The 22,380-nt window shown below is 42.0% G+C and overlaps 1 protein-coding gene across 5 annotated transcripts in view; it reads left to right on the top strand.

The window, feature by feature from the left end:
- The window catches only part of IDE (insulin degrading enzyme), a 123,919-nt gene extending 101,867 nt beyond the window's left edge, over positions 1-22,052 (top strand). For 4 of the 5 annotated variants that reach the window (XM_032608287.1, XM_032608290.1, XM_032608289.1 and 1 more), the window contains 9 exons: positions 1,719-1,839; positions 4,718-4,809; positions 5,806-5,917; positions 7,802-7,969; positions 9,569-9,841; positions 10,919-10,980; positions 16,493-16,565; positions 17,266-17,333; positions 17,993-22,052. In XM_032608287.1, coding sequence (XP_032464178.1) covers positions 1,719-1,839; positions 4,718-4,809; positions 5,806-5,917; positions 7,802-7,969; positions 9,569-9,841; positions 10,919-10,980; positions 16,493-16,565; positions 17,266-17,333; positions 17,993-18,088 — 1,065 coding nt within the window. In that variant the 3' untranslated portion in view covers positions 18,089-22,052. The remainder of the gene's footprint in view (positions 1-1,718; positions 1,840-4,717; positions 4,810-5,805; positions 5,918-7,801; positions 7,970-9,568; positions 9,842-10,918; positions 10,981-16,492; positions 16,566-17,265; positions 17,334-17,992) is intronic. The other variant, XM_032608285.1, reaches the window with a different exon arrangement.
- The last annotated feature ends 328 nt before the right edge of the window (positions 22,053-22,380 follow it).

Raw genomic sequence — 22,380 nt, 5'->3', positions numbered from 1 at the left:
CATTTAAGAAGAACAGTCTAGGGCTTCCCTGGTGGCTCAGTGGTTAAGAATCCACCTGCCAGCGCAGGGGACACAGGTTCGAGCGCAGGTCTGGGAAGATCCCACATGCCGCAGAGCAACTAAGCCTATGCACCACAACTACTGAGCCTGCACTCTAGAGCCCATGAGCCACAACTACTGAAGCCCACGTGCCTAGCTCCTGTGCTCTGCAACAAGAGAAGCCACCGCAGTGAAAAGCCTGTGAACTGCAATGAAGAGTAGCCCTCGCTGGCTGCAACTAGAGAAAGCCCACATGCAGCAATGAAGACCCAACATAGCCAAAAATTAAATAAACAAACAAATAAATAAAAAGGGAAGAAAAAAAAAGAAGAACACTCTATTCTGCAGGAGGGACCTCAGCCTTCCATGACAGCCTTGTCACATTAGGGGAGACTATTTAGGCTTGATGTATCTTCCACTTAAATTCAACTCATGGTTGGTCCAGTAATGGAAATATGGGATGGATAGCTACTTTAAAAGCCAAACTATGACCTTCATTGTACACCCAAAGAAATTATCATCAGTTTTCAAATTAAGATTCAGTATTTTTTATATATACATATCCATGTTGCTTGCTTAGAGAGACTTTTGGGATGACCTTATGGTGAAGAATTAAAGGATGCCAAGAGATGGAGGCCTTGAAAACTGGGGATAACTTTCTGAGAGATGAAAGAGATCCTGTAGTGAAGGTACTTAGAGTACATGTCAGATGCTGGGGGTAAAGCAGCAGCCTGGACAAAGAAAAATTATGCTCAAGACTTCTCTGGTGGTCCAGTGGTTAAGACTCCAAGCTTCCACTGCAGAGGGCACAGGTTTGATCCCTGGTCAGGGAAGTAAGATCCTTCATGCCTTGCAGTATGGCCAAAAAAAAAAAAAAACCTTTTAAAAGTACAACATGCAATCGTTTTTATTTATTTATTTATTTTATTTATTTTTGGCTGCGTTGGGTCTTCATTGTTGCACGCGGGCTTTTCTCTAGTTGCGGTGAACGGGGGCTATTCTTCGTTGAGGTGTGCGGGCTTCTCATTGTGGTAGCTTCTCTTGTTGCAGAGCATGGGCTCTAGGCACGTGGGCTTCAGTAGTTGTGGCACACAGGCTCAGTAGTTGTGGCTCATGGGCTCTAGAGCGCAGGCTCAGTAGTTGTGGTGCACGGGCATGGTTGCTCCACAGCATGTGGGATCTTCCCAAACCAGGGCTCGAACCCGTGTCCCCGGCATTGGCAGGCGGATTCTTAACCACTGCGCCACCAGGGAAGTCCGCAATCATTTTTAAGACTCAGTGTACACACCTCACTCTTGATACTATTTCTGGTGTTATAAGGAACATATATTTTAATTGAATTTAATTGAAGTTCTGTTCTCAGAATTTTACATTTCTTAACTTTAACTTTACATTTCTTAATTATGGGGACAAAAAACAAAAAAATTACTTAAAAAAAATAAGACTTCAAAAAAAAAGAAAGAAAAAAGAAAAAGCATGCTCTTTAGTTTAAGTATCAAAGGGAGAGAGGAGTAAGTCCCATTCTAAATTACATAACTTCGAAAAGGAAGATGAAGCAGATATCTCTGCATCCCATTTAACACATCATTTATGCAAAATGAAGTTTGATTATAGCTGACCTTTTGAAATGATTTTAAAAAGGTCGATAAAATTAACAAACCCACGTCTCCCTTCACTAGTATATGCGATCTCTTAACAATTTCCGAGCTGAACAGCCTCACCAGCATGCCATGTACTACCTCCGCTTGCTGATGACTGAAGTGGCCTGGACTAAAGATGAATTGAAAGAAGCCCTGGATGGTGAGACTCTTTCTACTTATAGCGTAATGCTTTCTTCATTCTTTTCTAGAATCATTTTGGTTTTATCCTATTACCTAGTATTTATGCTTTCTAATAACTTGTAGTTCCATTAAAGCCAGCTGGGCATACTGTTTTTGGGGTTTTTTTGTTTTTGTTTTTAGAAAAGCAGTGGTGGCCTTTGAAGTGGCTTTTGTATTCAGGCAGTTTAACCACATTTGCTGTTTTCAACCTGGACCCACAACAGTCAGTTATTACTGTTAATAGATTTCTGCAGATGACAGTGTTTTGACCCAAGCACTTACCTTGTTAATATTGAAGTTTTCAGAAAAGGAAAAAAGGGCTGAGCTTGAAAGTCTTATCACACAGAAAGAATGCTTAGGCATGTTTGTTGTTGTTTTTGTTTTTGTTTTTTTGCGGTACACGGGCCTCTTACCGTTGCGGCCTCTCCCATTGCGGAGCACAGGCTCCGGACCTGCAGGCTCAGCGGCCATGGCTCACGGGCCCAGCCGCTCCGCGGCATGTGGGATCCTCCCGGACTGGGGCACAAACCCGTGTCCCCTGCATCAGCAGGCGGACTTTCAACCACTGCGCCACCAGGGAAGCCCTTTAATGATCTTTTATGACAAGTTCTTTCTTATTATGTATCACTGCGCCTTTGATGACTTTAGTGACAAATCAAGAGCAAAGTATTGAAGGTCATTATTTTATTGGTTGAGTAGGCATATAGATTATAAAATTCATTAACTAGAACAGATACGTTTTTAATCTGGACAGTTAATACACTTTTCTTTGCAAAATGATTATGAGTCACATCCGGTTGTAACAAGCAGGAATTTTACCTTTTTAAAAAAATACCACATAATTGATTTCAAATACATTTTCAAGAGACCGAACCTGCATTCAGCATGATCCAAAAGCAGAGATTTGGGGATTCCCACCCCCTTTGTTAGATTCTGGGTCAGATGGTATATGAATTGTAAGCAGAATTAGTTCTAAAGTTTCACATAGGCGTGTGATGCCTTCCTAAAATGTGTTTTATAAAGAGAAAGTCAGCACTTTTTCGGTTGAAATTTTCTGCTCTAATAATCATTCTGTTTTGATATATATATTCATCAATAATCCGGTAATGCCAACATGGCTTAATCTGGAGACAACTCAATATGAGAGGCTGGCTCCCCTGTGACTCTACGTCTGTCAGCTATCCAGGTGCCAGGGTAGCAAGAACCTCAGAATTCAGTGTGGTCCAACCGCATTTACTGACTGCCTGCTATGCACCAGGCGCCAGACTGCAGGTGCTTGAGATTAAAAAATGATCAACTAGGTGGGGTTTCTTGGATCAAGGAGCTCCAGTCTAGTGGCAAAGCGTAAATGTAAAACAGATTGTTTTTTGTAGAGGCAAAGAGACTGAGTATTGTTATAGAAGTTTGCAGAGAGGGCTGAGGGGTCTAGTGAAGGGGACTTCTAGGGCAGTGCAGTGGAGTGGGATGGGTATGCATTTTGGAATTAGACTAAGATTCAGTTGCAGCTCTGCCACTTACTAGCTTGATGACTTTGGACAAGAAACTTAAATTTTCTTAACTTCAGTTTTCTCACCTTTAAAATGGGGATAATAAGGCATAATTTATACTTTATAAGATAACATCTATAAAATGCCTGATGCATAGTAAGCACTTGTTAATTCCCTTCCTATGTCTCTCTTTAAATTTTATTCACTAATTTTAGCATCCATTGTAGCATTTTTTAGTATGGCGTCCTAATGGAGAAGGGACAACTCTTCTTTACTGAAGAATTAAATCAGTACATGTAAAAGTAATGAGAAGAACAGAAAATGCACTATTAGGATTCCATAATAATAATTGATACAGGCAGTATCCACCATTGGATGCTAAATTAGTGGGTAAAAGTTAAGTAAGGACAAAATATTTGTGTGGTCTCAAAGTATTTCCTCCAAAGTAAATATTTAAAAATTATAATGGGAAAAGAAGGCATTGGTGGGGTGGCTTTTCCTAATTGCTTGTAGAGCATTACATGAGTTACTTAATTATAACCAAAAGATTAAAACAGTCCGCTGGCAGACAGCACTATAGCCACGTGGGCAGTGTTTACATCACCAGTATTACAGCGTAACAGCATCATGTGCCCCCGATGTGATGCCCTGAGGAAGACGTATTACCTCTGGGGTATTCTTTCTAAGAATACAGAAGCTCAATTTAAGCACGAGAAAACACTAGACAAGCCCAAATAAGGGGCATTCTATAAAATAACTGAGCAGTACTGCTTAAAACTCTTAAGGTCAGAGCTTCCCTGGTGGCGCAGTGCTTGAGAGTCCGCCTGCCGATGCAGGGGACATGGGTTCGTGCCCCGGTCCGGGAAGATCCCACATGCCGTGGAGCAGCTGGGCCCGTGAGCCGTGGCCGCTGAGCCTGCGTGTCCGGAGCCTGTGCTCCACAACAGGAGAGGCCACAACAGTGAGAGGTCCACGTACTGGAAAAAAAAAAAAAAAACTTAAGGTCACGAAAAGCAAGGAAAGACCAAGGAACTGTTACAGATTGGAGGAAACTAAGGACACATGACAACTAAATGCAAGGTGGGATTGTGGATTAGATCCTGGAACAGGAAAGGGATATTAGTGGAAAGCCTGAAATCCAAATAAAGTCTGTATTTTAGTTAATAGTATTGTCCCAGTGTTAACTTCTTAGTTTTGATCATCATCCTATGGTTGTTACAGATGTTAACGTAAGAGAAAACTGGGTGAAGGGCGTATGGGAACTCCCTGCAATATTTTTGCAACTCTTCTGTAAATCTCAGATTATCTCAGAGGTTTTTTTTTTAGAAAACCTTATAGGTAGAGCTTACTATTTCTTACTCTTGTTTACAGATGTTACCCTTCCTCGCCTTAAGGCCTTCATACCTCAGCTCCTGTCACGGCTGCACATTGAAGCCCTTCTCCATGGAAACATAACAAAGCAGGTGCGGGACTGAGGTTTTAGCAATAATCTTTTATGCATCAGTGCAAGAGAAAATTTTACCCTAGTTGGTCTAAGATTACTAACTAACCAGCACAGTGTGGCTGTATAAGCACATTAGTGTTGACTCAGGCTTCCCTGCCCTGTGCAGGAAGGTAGGGGAGGGTATAGGGGGAGCAGAATGATCATGGTTAACTGTGGACCTACTTTCACAGCTGTCTCCTCTGTTTTTGCCTGCCTCGTGCAATCATTGACGGAAATGGGAATAATTATCCCTACTCTGTAGGACAGCAGGACTGTGTAGTGGATGAGAGCACATGGTGTAGAATCAGGCTGGATTCAAACCTTGACTCCTCTGCTTACAAGTTATGTAATCTTCTGAAAACGTCTTAATCTCTCTATGCTCAATTTCCTTATCGGTAAAATTACTTATAAGGATTAAATTAAATAGTATATTCTTAAGTGTTTAGCACGTGGAAAGCATTCCAGATTCCCTTGGTAGTCTGTCTTAAAAGCCCACACTCTCTACCACTCTGTTATATTGCCTCCAAAACAATATGCCAAGGTCAGGTGCTAATAAGTGGCTGAGACAGTATTCTTCCCCAGGTCAGTTTTATTCAGAATAAAGCCTCATGCTTACCTCCTTTGCTTTGCTATAGCCCCAGTTGTCTGGTGTGGGTCATTGACGTGGGACCACCTTTCCATCATCAATACCTCTCCAGCTTTGGCTGTGCCTTTTCCCCAGAATCGAGATCAGTGCTGATGATTGTCTGGGTCTCTGTTTCTCTTCACTACTACCATACTGACTCTATTGCAAATTGATGAGTTCAGTTTTTATCCATTTGAACAGGATCAAATGTATTTAAGGTTTAAAAATCCACTTTTATGATAAACTAGGTTAGTTTGTTTCACAAGCATGTTGTTTCATATTGCATGGGCTACTATCTAATCAGGATACGTTTGTGATTTGTAATGTGCTGTGACCTATCTTCTTCCACAGGCTGCATTAGGAATTATGCATATGGTTGAAGACACCCTTATTGAACATGCTCATACAAAACCTCTCCTTCCAAGTCAGCTGGTTCGGTATAGAGAAGTTCAGCTCCCTGACAGTAAGTGGAAATGTTATATCTTTGGTAATGGACTACTTTGACATAATATTGTGTGTGATTACAGATGAGTTGAAGTCACTTGGATGATAATATATAGTTTTATGGTAAAGATCTACTGGGATCCTCTACTATTTATAGCTAGAGGTAGATAATTCTGCAGGAAAATTATCTGTAGGAGTGCCAAAGAGGTAAAATTGGAGGTAGGCAATTATTTTGAAGAGAATGATACTGGAATTGACTGGTAATTGAGTATAGAAGAGTTAGGAAAAAAATCACAAAACTAAAGAAATGTTGATTGTGAAGCATGAAATAAAATTTATTTATAAAAAATGTAAATTAGAATTAGGAGTGCATAGGAGTCTTTGGCAGAAGACTCACAGGTGCAGATAACACCATGTATTCATTGCATGCATATTTGATAAGGAATTAATATAAAGAATTGATGATAATAATTGGAGTTTGCAATGTTGGGTTACTTTTACATTAACAGTGGTTTCCTTTGAAACCACTCATTAAGAACTCATTAAGCATTATTTTCAATATTGTTCAGAACTGTATGGTGGGAAGTATGTTAGACCAGGGATGAGAAGCATTGATTTTTTTCTTTGAACTTCTTCTAAAAGTAATCACTTCCTCTTCTGAACCCCCAGCACAGGTTTTCTGAACCTTTCCTTGTTTAACCTACTCAGCACTTCTTCTCTTGTATTGGGATTGAAGTGCATCTCCATCTCCCCCGTTAGGCTATACATTTCTTAAGGCTGGAGTCTGTGTCTGGCTCACTTGAGTAGCTACTAAAGCATTACCTCAGGATCTCTCTGTTGAATGCTCAAAGACACTTTGAGCACAGCACTGCTATTCTGCATGGCCAGTCATTACAGACCTGGTAATGGTTACTTTCAAACTTCACTTAGCTTGTTCCTCAGTCACCGCAGCATGGCAGAGAGGGAGACTCAGGAACTGCCATTCAAGGGAATTCCCTGGTGGTCCAGTGGTTAGAACTCTGCACTTTCACTGCCTAGGGCCCTGGTTCGATTACTGGTTGGGAAACTAATATCCCACAAGCTGCTCGGTACAGCTGAAAGAACAGATGATTGAATGAACGAACAAACTGCCATTCAGCAACCATAGCACATGGTCATCAGGCAATGACTAAACACGGTGTATTTGCTTAGTCACATTTACTGCTCATGAAATAGTTGTCAGATCATAAAGCATGGCCATCTGTTTATAACTTTGATGAGTACTTGATCAGCGTATCTGAGTTTTTGTCTTAGCTCTCCACCATCCAACTTTGTGTCCTTGGACAAGTCACCCCGCTTCTCAGGGTCTTAGTCTCCTCATCTCTAAAGTAAGGTGTTAGGCTAAGTCATCTCTGAGCATTGTGCACATTTGTGTAAATTTGTGAATTGACCTTCAGTGTGCGTGTTGGTAAACAATATTAGGAATAGAATGCTAAGTAGATAATGGCACAACTAGTCATTTAAAAATTGTTTTGTATGGTTATTAAAACATAGGTAGTATTTCTGTTGAAGTTCTTATAGATATTAGCTAGTTCTAATCTAGTATGTACACTACATTGTAGATTTCATTAACTATGGATCTCATTTAGCATCAATACTTAGTCATAAAATGGGTTTTTTATAAGTGTTTTGCCCTTTAAAGTCAGTGAGTATTTATAGAGGGCCTACCAAGTACAGATCACTGTATTAGGATTCCCTTGGGTAAGTTGAGTTTCACATTCTTAATGAATTAACTGTAATAGTTTGGAACTGCCAAAAGACACCAACCGAACTGAACAACTTCATAACAGCCAAACAAAACAGTAACTTTATTAAACCCTAAATAAATTTTTGAACATGTTGCTGTCTTCTTGAAACTTCCTAGGAGGATGGTTTGTCTATCAGCAGAGGAATGAAGTTCACAATAACTGTGGCATCGAGATATACTACCAAACAGACATGCAGAGCACCTCGGAGAACATGTTTCTGGAGCTCTTCTGTCAGATCATCTCCGAGCCATGCTTCAACACCCTGCGCACCAAGGAACAGCTGGGTGAGGGGGAAGCAGGGGATGGCAGGACACCTCAGTCCTTGAGGAACAGCCATTGTTCTCGAGAGCATTCTCTGCATGTACAGTCCCCAAGCATGATGCTTCAGGCATGCTCTACTCAGAAAGACTGTGAAAGCCTGTTTGTGGGGAATCCACTTCTAGAAGATAAGCAGTGAACATCGCATGGACATTAGAGCAGTTCTTAAGGAGATGATACTGTGTTTACATTACATACGAGTCTATAAAAAGGTCATTTTGGGTGGGATGCTAGGGGAAGTCTGTTATGGGTGACAAGGTGGGAAGCAAGCCATCCACAGAAGCTTAGATTTACTGAATTTTGGGTTCATTGAGGGGGCAGGTATTTTCTTTGATTCATCTTTGTTTCCCAAGCCTGGGGCACATAGAAGGTACTCAGTAAGTGTCTGTTGAGGAAATGTTTCGGCAGAGTTCTAGGCAGTGTTAAAAGCCTTGGAGATCCTGGCAGCTTTGATCAATTAAGGAAAGAAACAAGCCCCAGTAATGTACATTGAATAACCAATGAAAAAGGATTTGGGCGAGTGTCCCCAAGTAACAATCTTTTTTTATTTTTTTATTTTTTTTATTTATTTATTTTTTATTTTTTTACAATCTTTTTTTAAATAACCACAGTGGTAGATGCTGGACAGCAAAAGTGGATAAGGGGCTTCCCTGGTGGCGCAGTGGTTGAGAGTCCGCCTGCCGATGCAGGGGACACGGGTTCGTGCCCCGGTCTGGGAAGATCCCACATGCCGCGGAGCGGCTGGGCCCGTGAGCCATGGCCGTGGAGCCTGTGCTCCACAGGGGGAGAGGCCACGACAGTGAGAGGCCCGCGTACAGCAAAAAAAAAAAAAAAAAAAAAAAGTGGATAAGTTATGGATGGTCTTTCCCTTCATGGAGCTCACAGTCTAGTCAGGGATGCAGACCTGTAAGGAATCATTGTAGTACAGTGTGGCAAATGCTACGAAGAGTGTTCAAACTCTAAAGGCTATGCTGAAGGTAGGGAGGTGTGGTTTGGGGCAGAGCAGCTGGAGAAGGCAAGCCACGAACGCTGTTTAGGAAAGGTGTAGACGGTAGGTAGTGTATGAGCTCACAAGGTGACAGTGGAAGTATGACCTTCAGTTACTTGGTCTAAAGATTTGCAGTCTGAATGGAGTTGGTCCAGGAATGGGTTATCTAGCAAGAAATGCAATAGTGGAGGCAAGTTCACACAAGGAACTTGGACGTGAAAGGAAGCCGAGCTAGGACAATGGTTAGGGGATGAAAATGAGTCCAGCATTTCATAGGGATGAGAATAACTTTAACATGGATTGAAGGGGATTAACTAGCAGACAGGGAGGAGCCTGGGAATATTGAGTCTGAAAGATAAACAAGGGTTTTATCTCCAAATTTCTAACTATTCTTCAGGGAGCTCTTCTGCCCTGTCCTTAGGAACTGAAGATATTGTAATGGCTCATTTCTTCAGAGGTGAATAATATAAAGCCCTAAAGTCGATTTTATTTGCTCTGACAGGATAATTTTTGAAAGATTAAGAGTGACCCATGTCTCAAATGCCAAGGTCCTGACTGGCTGGTGTTTGCGTTTCAGGCTATATTGTCTTCAGTGGGCCACGCCGAGCCAATGGCATACAGGGCTTACGGTTCATCATCCAGTCGGAAAAGCCACCTCACTACCTAGAAAGCAGAGTGGAAGCTTTCTTAATTACCATGGAAAAGTCCATAGAGGACATGACAGAAGAGGCCTTCCAAAAACACATCCAAGCATTAGCGATTCGTCGACTAGACAAACCAAAGAAACTGTCTGCAGAGTGTGCTAAATACTGGGGGGAGATCATCTCCCAGCAATACAATTTTGACAGAGGTAAGGCAAAATTAGGGCCCCGACATTCATGGCATGCAAGTAAAACATTTGAGGACATTGATGCCATTCTACAACATGGTATTTGTTTTGTAGGTGATGTTCCAGTATGATTTGGGATGGGGGTGGAGGCATACCACTTCTAAAGAATCTTTATTTAATGTAACAACAATTTCCTAGTAGAAACTTTAGCTTTTTTTTTCCTTCTCTGAACTAGAGCTGGATCTATCTGTATCTCATAATAATGCACTAATAATAAATCTGATTTCACTTTTTGTGTTCATTCAGTATGCCCCTGAGGCTCTGAGCACAGATATGTAGGTATTTCTCATAACTCTAAACGGAAAATGTGCAAATTGAACTCTCTTGAGACAGGTGCTGCCCTGGAGGCACAGGGGTTCAAACCTTTCCCTTTAGGGATCTCCCAAAATTTGTCAGTGCTTTTAGATTTGGGAGACTGTGCTCCCCAAAGTGTCCTGCTTATCAGCTTCCTTTTGCCTTTCTTAGATTAACAATGGAGTGTGCTCAGCTACACTAGAAGTCAGAAAGAGTTGGGTTGTGTTCTCACTGTGACACCAACAAGCCAAAGATCTCAGCCAAGTAACATTTTTTGGGCCTGTGTTTCCTTACCTGTAATTTTTCTAGCAGTTGGATTCACTGTTGATAGTACTAGGTTGGCTGAGAAGTTCGTTCACGTTTTTCCGTAAGATGTTTCGGAAAAACCTGTGTGAACTTCTTGGCCAACCCAATACCTCCCACTTATTGAGCATTTGCCCTGTGCCCCTGGTATTGTGTTATTGTCAGTTAAGTAGTTGTTATCCCCAATTTCTAGATGAGGAAACTGAGGCTCAGAAAACTTGAAGTGACTTAGCCCAAGACCCAACAGCTCATAACTAGAGAGACAGGATATCCTCTTACTTTTTACTTGAAATTTATTCCCTTACTACTTGCAGGAGCAGATGATCACTCAAAAAGATGGATTCTTAAGAGTGTTGGAGTGAAGTATATTGTCATTTAGTGTAGTGTTCTGGGATACTTAAAATGAAAATATTGTAAATTCTTGTTTGATTACTTTTTTAGATAATACAGAAGTTGCCTATTTAAAAACACTTACCAAGGAAGATATTATCAAATTCTATAAGGTAGGTTCAATTTGCATGTTTAGATTTTGACTGATAAGGAAATATTGTATGCACTGTGTTGTGTGTTGCTGCTTTGTACCCATTCAGGCCGGATTTATGAAGGCATTTTTATGGACCTAAGTAGTTTTTGTGTGTGTGTGTGGTACGCGGGCCTCTCACTGTTGTGGCCTCTCCCGTCGTGGAGCACAGGCTCCGGACGCGCAGGCTCAGCGGCCATGGCTCACGGGCCTAACCTCTCCGCGGCATGTGGGATCCTCCTGGACTGGGGCATGAACCTGTGTCCCCTGCATCAGCAGGCGGACTCTCAACCACTGCGCCACCAGGGAAGCCCTGGACCTAAGTATTTTTGACACATATTACTGTTAGGAAAAAGAGATAGTCCCTATTGAACCCAGTACTGTTTTTCTCTCCCTCTGGACCGAGGACCGTGGTGGCCCTTCCTGGCTTCCAGATCCACCTGTTTAGGTTACCCTTCTGTTTCTTCTCTCTGTTCCTCACCCCAGCCCACAAAGAACATCGCTGAGCTTTTGGTGGGAAGAAAGAGCAAAGAAAACAAATAGAACTTGGGAATCAGATTATTTTCCAGTCTCTGGCAACTATAAATCATCTTCACTAATTTAGTTGCCACTATGGCTCCTTTTAAAAATAAATGATTACTGGGCTTCCCTGGTGGCGCAGTGGTTGAGAGTCCACCTGCTGATGCAGGGGACACAGGTTCGTGCCCTGGTCTGGGAAGGTCCCACATGCCACGGAGCTGCTAGGCCCATGAGCCATGGCCGCTGAGCCTGCGCGTCCAGAGCCTGTGCTCTGCAATGGGAGAGGCCACAACAGTGAGAGGCCCGCGTACGGCAAAAGATAAATAAATAAATAAATAAATGATTACTCACCTTTGAACTGTGTTCAGAGATCTTCTGAGTTGTTTTTTTTAATTGTGTTTATTGAAGTATAGTTGATTTACAATGTCATGTTAGTTTCAGGTGTATAGCAAAGTGATTCCATTTTATATATATATATATATATATATATTCTTTTTCATATTCTTTTCCATTATAGGTTATTATAAGATATTGAATATAGTCTTATTGTTTGTCTATTTTATATATAGTAGTTTATATCTGCTAATCCCAAACTAGAGATTTGTGAGTTTTTTTTTAAAGTAGAATGACTTTTTATACTAATTATTATATTTATTTATTTATTTTCGGCTGTGTTGGGTCTTCATTGCTGCACGCAGGCTTTCTCTAGTTGTGGTGAGCGGGGAGCTACTGTTCACTGCAGTGCGCGGGCTTCACATTGCAGTGGCTTCTCTTGTTGCAGAGCGCGGACTCCAGTAGTTGTGGCACGCAGGCTCAGCAGTTGTGGCTCGTGGGCTCTAGGGTGCAGGCTCAGTAGTTGTGGCGCACGGACTTAGCTGCTCTGCGGCCTGTGGGATCTTCCCAGGCCAGGGCTAGAACCTGTGTCCCCAGCATTGGCAGGCGGATTCTTAACCACTGCGCCACCGGGGAGGTCCCAGATTTGTAAGCTTTAAATGCCTGAGCTCACTGAGAAAGTTCAGTTCATCAAGAGAAAAGAGAGGCACCACCATTAAAGTTTTCCCAGTACAGCTTGAAGAGGTTTACACCATCCAAATTTTCCCCACCTGTAACAGAATTCATAGAAGGGTAGCAAAAATTTTAAGTGGGCATATAATGTGTAGTAACCATGCTAAGTGCAGAAATTAAAAATTTATGCTGCAATAGAGTTGTACCTAAAGCGCTATATATATTCTTTGTAATGTATTGGGACCTCTAATTTGTGTAAAATACTTTTATATCTGTTTTTTAGGACAAGGAACAAAATTCTACTCCGTAATTACCATAGTACCTTAGAATTATACCCTATCTAGTATCCTTAGCCACTTCTCCTGGTTCATATCTGATTTATCAGACACCAGGTTTTTCGTTGGGAGCTCAGGTCCTGCCTCAGCTAACATCTCTGGGAGGGATGTCATCTGCTTTTCAAGGTCATTTCTCAGGGATCTGTTGTAACTGCCATAACAGGAGTGGTGCTTGCAGTTCTCATTGGAATGATTTTGTGAAATTAATTGTACAGTGAAGGCTAATCAGATCGAATTCACCACTGTTGGTGCTGTGTGGGAGAGTGAGGAAAAGGAAATAGCCCTGGGGAGGAGGTGCTGATAGTTTCATAGAAGAAAAGGGTCATTTAGCACTGCCTACCAGTTACTCTCCCCCCAGATCCTCTGCAGGACGACAAGGTTTCTGGTCTCTGTATGTGCAAACAAGTATTCATATAGCCAGTAACACCTTAGCAATAAGAAAAGAGAGACAGCAGCAATTTTAGGTTCAAAATTTGACAGTAAAAGACAGTATTTAGAATGTTCCTTTCTCAGCAATGGGATTTGAACCATTTTGGCTATGGACATGGCTGGCTGGGCAATTTACCATTTTCTTTACCTCATGGCTCTCTTGCATTGTGTAGAGGAATTGTGCTTTTTTGCAGTGATAGTCTTTTTTTTTTAAATATTATTTATTTAGTTTTAAATTTTGGCTCTGTTGGGTCTTCGCTGCTGCATGAGGGCCCTCCCCAGCTGCGGCAAGCGGGGGCTACTCCTTGCCGCGGTGCACGGGCCTCTCATTGTGGTGGCTGCTTCCCCTGTTGCGGGCTTAAGTAGTTGTAGCGCGAGGGCTCTAGAGCGCAGGCTCAGCAGCTGCGGCTCTCGGGCCTAGCCACTCCGCGGCATGTGGGATCCTCCCAGATCAGGGCTCGAACCTGTGTCCCCTGCACTGGCAGGCGGACTCCCAACCACTGCACCACCAGGGAAGTCCCAGTGATAGTCTTTTAAAAATATATATATTTTGACAAGGGGGAGGCTCGGCCTGTGAAGGGGCAGTGGGTATATGGAAAATCTGTGCACCTTCCACTCAATTTTGCTGTGAACCCAAACTGCTTGAGAAAATAAAATCTATTTTAAAAAATGTGTGTGTGTGTATGTAACAAAAGTGCATACTTTTTTTTTTTTAATTTTTTTTCTTTTATTTTTTGGCCACACCATGCAGCATGTGGGATCTTAACTCCCTGACCAGGGATCAAACACATAATCCCTGCAGTGGAAACACAGAGTCCTAACCAGTGGACCACCAGGGAACTCCCAACACATACATATTTTTTAAATAAAACAATATATAAAATAAGATTCTGTTCTGAAATATAACCCCAGGTAGTCTTTGTGTCTGTGGAGAGAGAGCTGCAGTAGGACCATGAGGGGCAGAGTTGGGTGTGAGAGCAGGGCTCCAGGACACGTGTCCGCTGCCAGGCTGTTCAGCCATCCAGAGCCCTGCTCAGAGCTGCTGGCCTCACTCAGTGATCTGTGGGGCAGCAGCAGGAGCACATATGGCCTCTGAGCACAGACTCTGGGCTCAGCCCTATCATCAGCTAGCTAGCTCTGTGACCTTGGCCAAATTACTTAAGCTTCCTTATTTACAAAATAGAGATTATAGGGTATTCATTGAAATGAGGTATGTAAAGTGATTGGCACTTAGTAGCATTTATTAAACAGTCTCTATCGTTATCTCTTTATTAGTAATACTCAATCTTAGGATTTTTAAATATTTTAATCAGAATGTTTTAGATCGGAATATGTTTTCCTCCTTGGTGTTACACAGTGGGTTTTAGTTGTGTTGATTTACTACTTAAGACTGTTACACTTTGTGAGGTTAGCTACTTGTTCTCAACTGCCTACAAAAGAGAGTGCTCATGTTCAGCTCTTTTTGGTTCCTAAGACATTTATTTTAAGACATTATTAGTTATGTGTGTTCAAAAAGAATGATGACTTAATATGACTTACTGTGATGTTTCCAGAAGAAATGAAGATTTCTCTTTCCTTCCACAAATTCTGTTATTTATTTGAAGTTACAGGTGGTACCTGATTATTGAATTTGTGAAAATAGCAGTTATAAGACTGACTTCCTTGTCTTGAAAAAATGAGAGTATTTATTACCAAGCTTACGCTAAATCTAGAACAGGCTTTCCTTAGCTATGTTCCATGGTACAAGATACTGGTAGGGGCTACCTAGAAAAAAGGGTTTCATGACCATGTACGTTTAGGAATGACTACTCTTTATTCTCATTCTTGGTGAATCACAGAGCATGTTAGCTTTTGAAAAGTTCTAAGAACCCCATAGTTAAGATTTCTTTAGCCCAGCATTTGTTGTTTTGATTAACAAAATATTTCCTAAGCTGCTGTCACTATGGACACTTTTTTTTCTTTTTTTTTGCACAGAATACCTATAAGTATCTCTTAGGACTCTAGTGTTCCTTAGAATAGAGAAATTCTAAGAAATTTCTGCAGTTGGTTGGTTTTTAGAAAAATGGAGATTATCCAAAGTTGGTCAGGAAATTGAACAGGATATTCTGCTGTAACCGATACAGGTTAAGAGGGCAGTGAAGGTTTGGGTGATAAGGGATCAAGAATAGATCTTTGGAAGCAAGCGTTTTACTCCAGTAAGATGCTCTCAGATGAGGCACTGCATGTTGCTGGAGGCTGACCTGGGCTGAGCTCCTGAAAGAGGCTGTTCTGCCAGCTGGCAAAGCCGTGGGCAAGCTTGCTGTGCAACCTCAGCAGGGCTTCTACTGCAGCTGCACAGGGCCAGGCTTGCAATAACTGTTCCGTAAATAACCGTGAGTCAGTCTGGCTTTGCTGATGATCTCTTCCTCTGAGGTTACAAAACATTGCTGCTGGCTGAGGCATCAGGGGAAGCTGCATCACAACTTGTGTTTTCCCTTTGGAAAAGACAAATACATGTGCAGCATCAAGGAAAAGGTGAGGAGACACTTCCCCACAGGATCCTTCTGCCAACATACCGCTCCTGGCTTTCTTGGTAGTAACTAAGGGGAGTCCCTCAAAGCAACGTGGTGGAATGGAGAGAACAAGCAAACCTCACTTCTGGCACCATCCCTTCCAAGCTGTGTGACTCCAGCTGTGTGACTCTTTGTTTTAGAGTCAGAGTCTCTAAAACAGGAATCATCATGGTGTTTAGCTTACAGAGAATCGAGTGAGCTAACATAGGAGAGAGGCTGGTACAAGATGACACTCGAGAGATGTTAGTTTTCTTCTTTCCTTAGGGGGGCAGGCATCGTGGTCATCCCTTAGCTAAGCTCAGGCCGTCGTCTCTGCAGACACTGCAGATCAGTAGGTGCAGCCCTGCATCACACCCCAATGAGAACTAGGCTAGGCTTTTAATCCCAGCCCAGGTACCTACTAGCTGTAGGAGCTTGAGCACTTAATCTCCTTGGACTCACTTTTCTCATCGTAAAATGGGGTTAAGAATAATTCTTGCCTACCTCCTAATTTTTGTGGAGTTCAAATGAAATACTATAGGTAAGGGGAAAGAAAGGGAGGCGTCTTTACTGTTTCTGACTGCGTGAGAACTGATTCTTCATGGTCTTAAGAGAGCACCTCATTTTAAGTTCCTTAGTGGGGCAAAAGGGTGACCTTGCTATTCTTTCCACTCAGGAAATGTTGGCAGTAGATGCCCCGAGAAGACATAAGGTATCCGTCCATGTTCTTGCCAGAGAAATGGATTCTTGTAAGTATTGAGTATTGGCTTTTTCAAAAGTGTGTTTTTAGGCACGCGATAGCTGTATCATGCCATAGCCACAGCCCTTACAGACCACCAGGAAGTAAAGGGGCACAGAAGGGGAACTAACTGGAGACAGGGTCTCCTCTGTCAAAGCAAAAATAAGGGGAAAAAGGAAATGAGGCAGTGAAGGAGAAAGCCAACAGCAGAGGACACAGTGCCGAGCTGGCCACAGCTCCATAAGAAAACAAGGCCAGGTGCTGGTAGGGCATCTCCAAAGAAGCTGTATGGAACAACTGCATGTGGCAGGGGAAGGGTGAGCAGTTTATCTGTCCTTCCCATCTCCTGTCTTTGACGGTTTGCCCCATGACCATTTACTCCCCCGGCCTTCCAGGTTGTTTTACTGGGTCCTTCCGGGTGGCCAGAGCCTCAGGGTCCCGTGAGGTCAGAGCTGGGCACTAAGGCAGCTGCGGCCAAGGCTATGTAAGCACAGTAACATCATGAACCATCATTAGGGACACTCTGGATAGGAGGCAGGACAAGCGAACAAGGCCTTGGGAGCACACACCCTAAAAGGATCTGAAAGGTACATGAACGAGACCTGGTGCAGATTTTTAGTGAGCTGAGTCTGGTTTGTGTTTGTTTGTTTGTTTGCTCTTGTGTACAAGTATCAGTAAGTGCAAAGCATTAAACCTTTTGTTTTTTATAGGTCCTGTGGTTGGAGAGTTCCCATGTCAAAATGATATAAATTTGTCACAAGCACCAGCCTTGCCACAAGTAAGAAATATAAATTTCATGTTAGCTTGCCCTGTTAGAGGACTTCCTACTTAGAAGGAGCTTGTTCACCAGGACACATAAGACCTAGAGATTTCAGGTTACGAGGTATTTGGGCATCTACTTTAGGTCTCCCTTAAAGACCAGGTTGCCATTCTTTCCTTTTTCAGCTGCAGAGACTCAGCCTTTGCTCTTGTCCGCCTTGTCCTCTAGCTTGAACAGTTGTGTTACTCTGCAATGAGTCATCTCCAGCCACATTTAGCCCAGCCTTTTCCATGGTTCTTGTGCATTTTAATCATCTGGAAAGGTTGGCATTTACTTGCAAGAAGAGGAAGCTGGCAGTGTAATTAGGCTCTTGCCGGGTGGGCGCACTGGCCTCTACCACTCCACCAAAGCGGCGGTCCTGAGCCCTCAGTGGGCCTGCCCTCGAGTGCCCAGAGGAGAGCCAAGATTCTTCCCTCTGGCCCAGAGTCCCACTGGGGACATTCACCATAGGTTTGCATAGACCCTCTGACCTTACTGATCCAGGAAGAGAGGTCAGTAGATATAATATGTAATATATAGTGTAGAAACTAGTGTGTTTATGTAAAAATAAAGTTTATGTCCTGTTCGGTCTGCTTTTTAGGCTAAATACACTAAGAGAAAACTTTTTTTCTTTGCAGCCTGAAGTGATTCAGAACATGACTGAGTTCAAGCGTGGTTTGCCACTGTTTCCCCTTGTGAAACCACATATTAACTTCATGGCTGCAAAACTCTGAAGATTCCTCACGTGTGGGAAAGTGCAAGTGGATGCATTCCTGAGTCTTCCAAGGGCTAGGAAAACAATCTTGGCCACTTTAATATTTTCTGGTTCACTATTAGAGAGAAAAACAGAAAAAAAAAAAAAAAGTTGTCAAATGTCATTATGTAGAAATATTAAAAATCCAAAGTAATTAAATTACAAAATCTTACAGATGTAGAATATTTTTAAAATACATGCCTCTTAATATTTTAAAAGTTTTCTTTTCATTACTAAGAGAAATGTCCCTTATATAACAATACTTAAAATGATGGATGATATTCCTATAGAAACTTTCTTCCTTATTCTGTAAAATAGTCACTTGTCAGAAGAAAAATATGTTAGCTTTTTTCTAAAAGCCTCCTAGGTTGACAGAAAAGACTTCAAAACATGTAGAAAGATAATACCTTTTTAAAAATGGATCCTCAACTTCGCTTTCTACTTAATGGTTTCATGTAAATAATGGAGAACATTACATTTGGCAGATAATGAACAAAGCAATGTAATTTTCTTTTATTAGTGAAATTGCTGATTATATAAGGCATGGTTTTAATCTTTTTATAGAATTTGAACATGTTTTTTATTCAAACTAGTAAAATGCTGGAAAACTCTAGAACACCCTACTTATTTACAGTGCTAGAAATACAGACTTACCTTACATCAATTTTGTCCCAAACTGAATTTCTCAGGATTACTGTGATTTGTTTTTTTCTGATTGAATTATATTGACATTCTTGTTCATAGTTGGTTTGCAGTGTTCCATCAGTGTCACTTTTTCCCATCAACACGTTGCTGTATTTATTTAACAGAAACAAACAGGGTCAACTTCAGATCCCACTGAGTGTGTGACATGCTTTTCCAACATCATCTATTCTAAACACCTGTAACTTTTTACTACCACGAAATTGCAGTCAGTATACGAACCAAAATATTTGCCCCATTATGAATATAAAAGGCAACACATGCAAAGACACCTTTTTGGAGGTATAAAAAGGAAAGCCTTGGATTCTTCAATAGCGTGCTCTCCATAGAGACTCTGAATCCTGTTTTGCTACCAGTCTAATACTGCCTTAAGTGTAAAGTTACTTTTTGAATATATAAATTCAAACATACAAACACACAGATGATGACTGGAGTGAACTTTTAAAAAATATTTTTTTTCATGAGATACAATTTTGGATGAAATTGTTACTGTAGATTTAACAGCTGTTTTGAAATATTTACTGTTATTAAAACTTAAAGAGAAATTGGAGACATACAGGCACTAGTAACAGTAAGTGGCCCTGTAGTTCACTAACTCAGGCAAAGTAAAGAATGGCATTTTCAAATGACATTTCACCTCCCTATGACTTGATTTGCCAGGACTTCTTTCTGTAGAGTCACGTCTTTTCACATCTTAAGTTTTCACATTTGCTGTTTTTCTGAATAATCTGAATTTGGGGCAAGAATGATAATCCCAACTGTGGAGGCTGCTTTCGAAAGCGGGGCTCCATTTCTACTGTCAGACATATGTGGTGCTGTAACCATCTTTTTATCCCTGCCTTCAAGAGCTTCCTTGTATGAAGCCTGTCTTTGTCCATCAGAAGGTGCGTGAGTCATCATCACTTCCTTCTGGTTTTATGCATTTGTAGACTATGCAGCTTTTCATCAAACTGCAGATATATACGAGAGGGATCAAAAACTAGTCCTGAGTGCATAAATCCACCACTGGAAAAGTAAATAATCCACTTATATCTTTTCTGTGGAAAATTATGTGCTACTGGGTAACTTTTTGCTCTTTAAAACAAAAAAGGGAGGGGGTGAAATTGAACGGTGTCACTTTTATGAGAAAGTCACGTGAAGGAATCTGAACGGCATCTCGTGTCGTCTTACAGGAGCCTGTGGTTGCTCTTGAGCGTACTCTAGCGTTGTCTGGTTTCCACTTTGGATCTAGAGCTACTGTTGGATCACTCAGGCATCCTTATGGATTCAGCTACATGGGTCCAAGCTGCAGTCCCTGAGCAATAACAGACTACCTGGCTGCTGCTCTTTACTCGGCGCTTAGTAAATGAGAGTTGCGAAACACACTAAGGTGTTAGCTACCCGTGACTTTTTGAAAAGTCTTCTTTTTCACTGCTTGATGTGGAAGAGAGAGCATGTGACACAGCCAGTACGTGGTAGAGTGCTGGGGTAATCCTGTTTGCAATAAATTGCCTGAATTCCACCTCTGGAGTTTGCATTTGTATTATTTTTACAGTTTCAGTGGCCAGTCCTCAACCTACCTCTCAACATCCTGATTTGACGATGTTTCTTGCTTTCATTGTTCCCAATGTAGAAAGCAGTGGATTCTTTTTTTTTTTTTTAAGTGAATCTGGATAACAGTGATTTAGTCAAATAAATGGGTCAATTTCACAGTCTTAAGAGTAGATCACTTTTGTAAAACAGGAATCTCAGTGTGAGAGGCTGAACTCCTTGCTGACCCCAAACCCAGAAAGATTTGTCCTGTGAGTTTCAGGGAGGAGAATTCAGAAGGTAGAAAAAATATTTCTCTCCTCATCTTCCTCGCGTGTCTCCAGCGGCAGGTTAGGCAGATACCTTGTCCGATCCCTGGCTTCTTACTCCCTGTCAAAATAATCTTTCTACTCGTGTGGTTACCAGCTGGTTCAACCGAGCATTTCAAGAGGGAATCCGGTGGTTCTTCAGTTTCCAACCTAGGACAGTAGTGCAGGGCACATGGTCAGCTTCGTGCTCAGGGAGGACGCAGCTGCCCCATCCGGAGGCCTGGAGCCACCCCAGGTTTTAGGCCTTGGTGCAGTTTCCGCCTCTCTCATGGTGTGTGAGGGGAATCATCTGGTCCCCTTCTCTTAGTCGCAGCATGTTCATGGTGAAAACCAAGGATTCCCACATATTCATCTCCCTTTGTAAGGATGGTTCCTGCCCTCCTAAGCCCTCCCTGGAAGGGCCTCTGACCAGTAGGCTTCTAGATCCCTAGCGTTCTGTGCTGCCCATCCGATGAAGTTCATTCACTGTCCTTATCAACCTGAACGTTGACCACTCCATGGTTTCTTGTGGCAAAGCGTCTTGGTAGTACTGAATTGCTACTTTTCTCACCCAATCTTTTGACATGGGAGGACGATGATTAAAATCATCATCATCCCAGGTTTTCAGAAGTGAAAATAGGCTCAGAAAGGCTAAACAGTTTGCCCCAGACCGTGCAGGAAGCACGGATTCAAACCTCCACTCAGATCTTTAAACTCTAGTTCTCAGTGTTCCATGTGGATTTCCTGTAATAATGGGTACCAAGTCTACAAAGGTACTGTGGAACAAAGTAGAAGGGCAGTTGCTTTTACATGTGTATGAAACTTAACTTTTTTCACCGATACCACCTTAGTCTCCCAACCTTTGCCTATTTTGGAGGGAGTGAGACCAAGTCTCAGAGTCTGTGTGCCTCTCCTCCAGTCCTCTGCTGTTTCCCCTCTGCTGGACTCCCTTGTGGCCAGTTATCACCACTGGGATCTCCCTCCCTCTTGGAGTCAATCCAGACCCATGCCTCCTGGCCTGCTAGGCCCTTAAATCAATGCAAGCTCTCCTTGCTGTCACCCCTGGAGTGATGAGATGATCTGGAATCCTTCAAGTGATTCTGAACGAGAGTGTGAAGAAGAGTCAAGTTCATCTGTAACCCCACCCCTCCAGGACAACCACATTTTTTGCATTGTTATTTTGCAGTCTTTTTCCCGTGCAAGTAGAATGGGCTCATATATTCAGTGTTACAACATTTTCCATAGTCTATATTGAGAATGTTCCACGTGGATACTCTTGGGAAATTTGTGATATTTGCTGTTGTTGTCATTATTGTTGAGTTTTTGGTGTCATACTGTAGTTTGTTTATCCAGTCCTCTTAAGAGTGGGATATTTAGGGTGTTTTCAAACTCTGATCCATGATAAAACTCCTTGTGCAGACAGAGTATGTGTGTGGTTTTCTGATTATTTCTTTAAATCACTGGGTTGTAGAATATGAATATATCATTTAACTTCTTTTTGGAAAAGTTTTAAATCTACAGAGGTTGTAGAGATAGTACAGTGAACGCCCATATAGCCTTCACCCTGTATTCACCAGTTTAATAATGTGTGCTGCGCATTGCTCCCTCCCTCCCGCTCTCTCCGTAGATGTTGACTCCTCACCCCTACATACTTCATCACGTATCTCCTAATAACATTGTCGATGTGTAGTCAGGAATTGGGTCTCACCCAAAGGTAGGTCTGGCCTATGTCCCCTTTGTTTTTGTTTAGACA

This window comes from Phocoena sinus, chromosome 16 (assembly GCF_008692025.1).
Source record: "Phocoena sinus isolate mPhoSin1 chromosome 16, mPhoSin1.pri, whole genome shotgun sequence".
Taxonomy (NCBI): domain Eukaryota; kingdom Metazoa; phylum Chordata; class Mammalia; order Artiodactyla; family Phocoenidae; genus Phocoena; species Phocoena sinus.
Note: the sequence above shows the minus strand (reverse complement) of the source record. Positions and strands in the feature narration are given on the sequence as shown.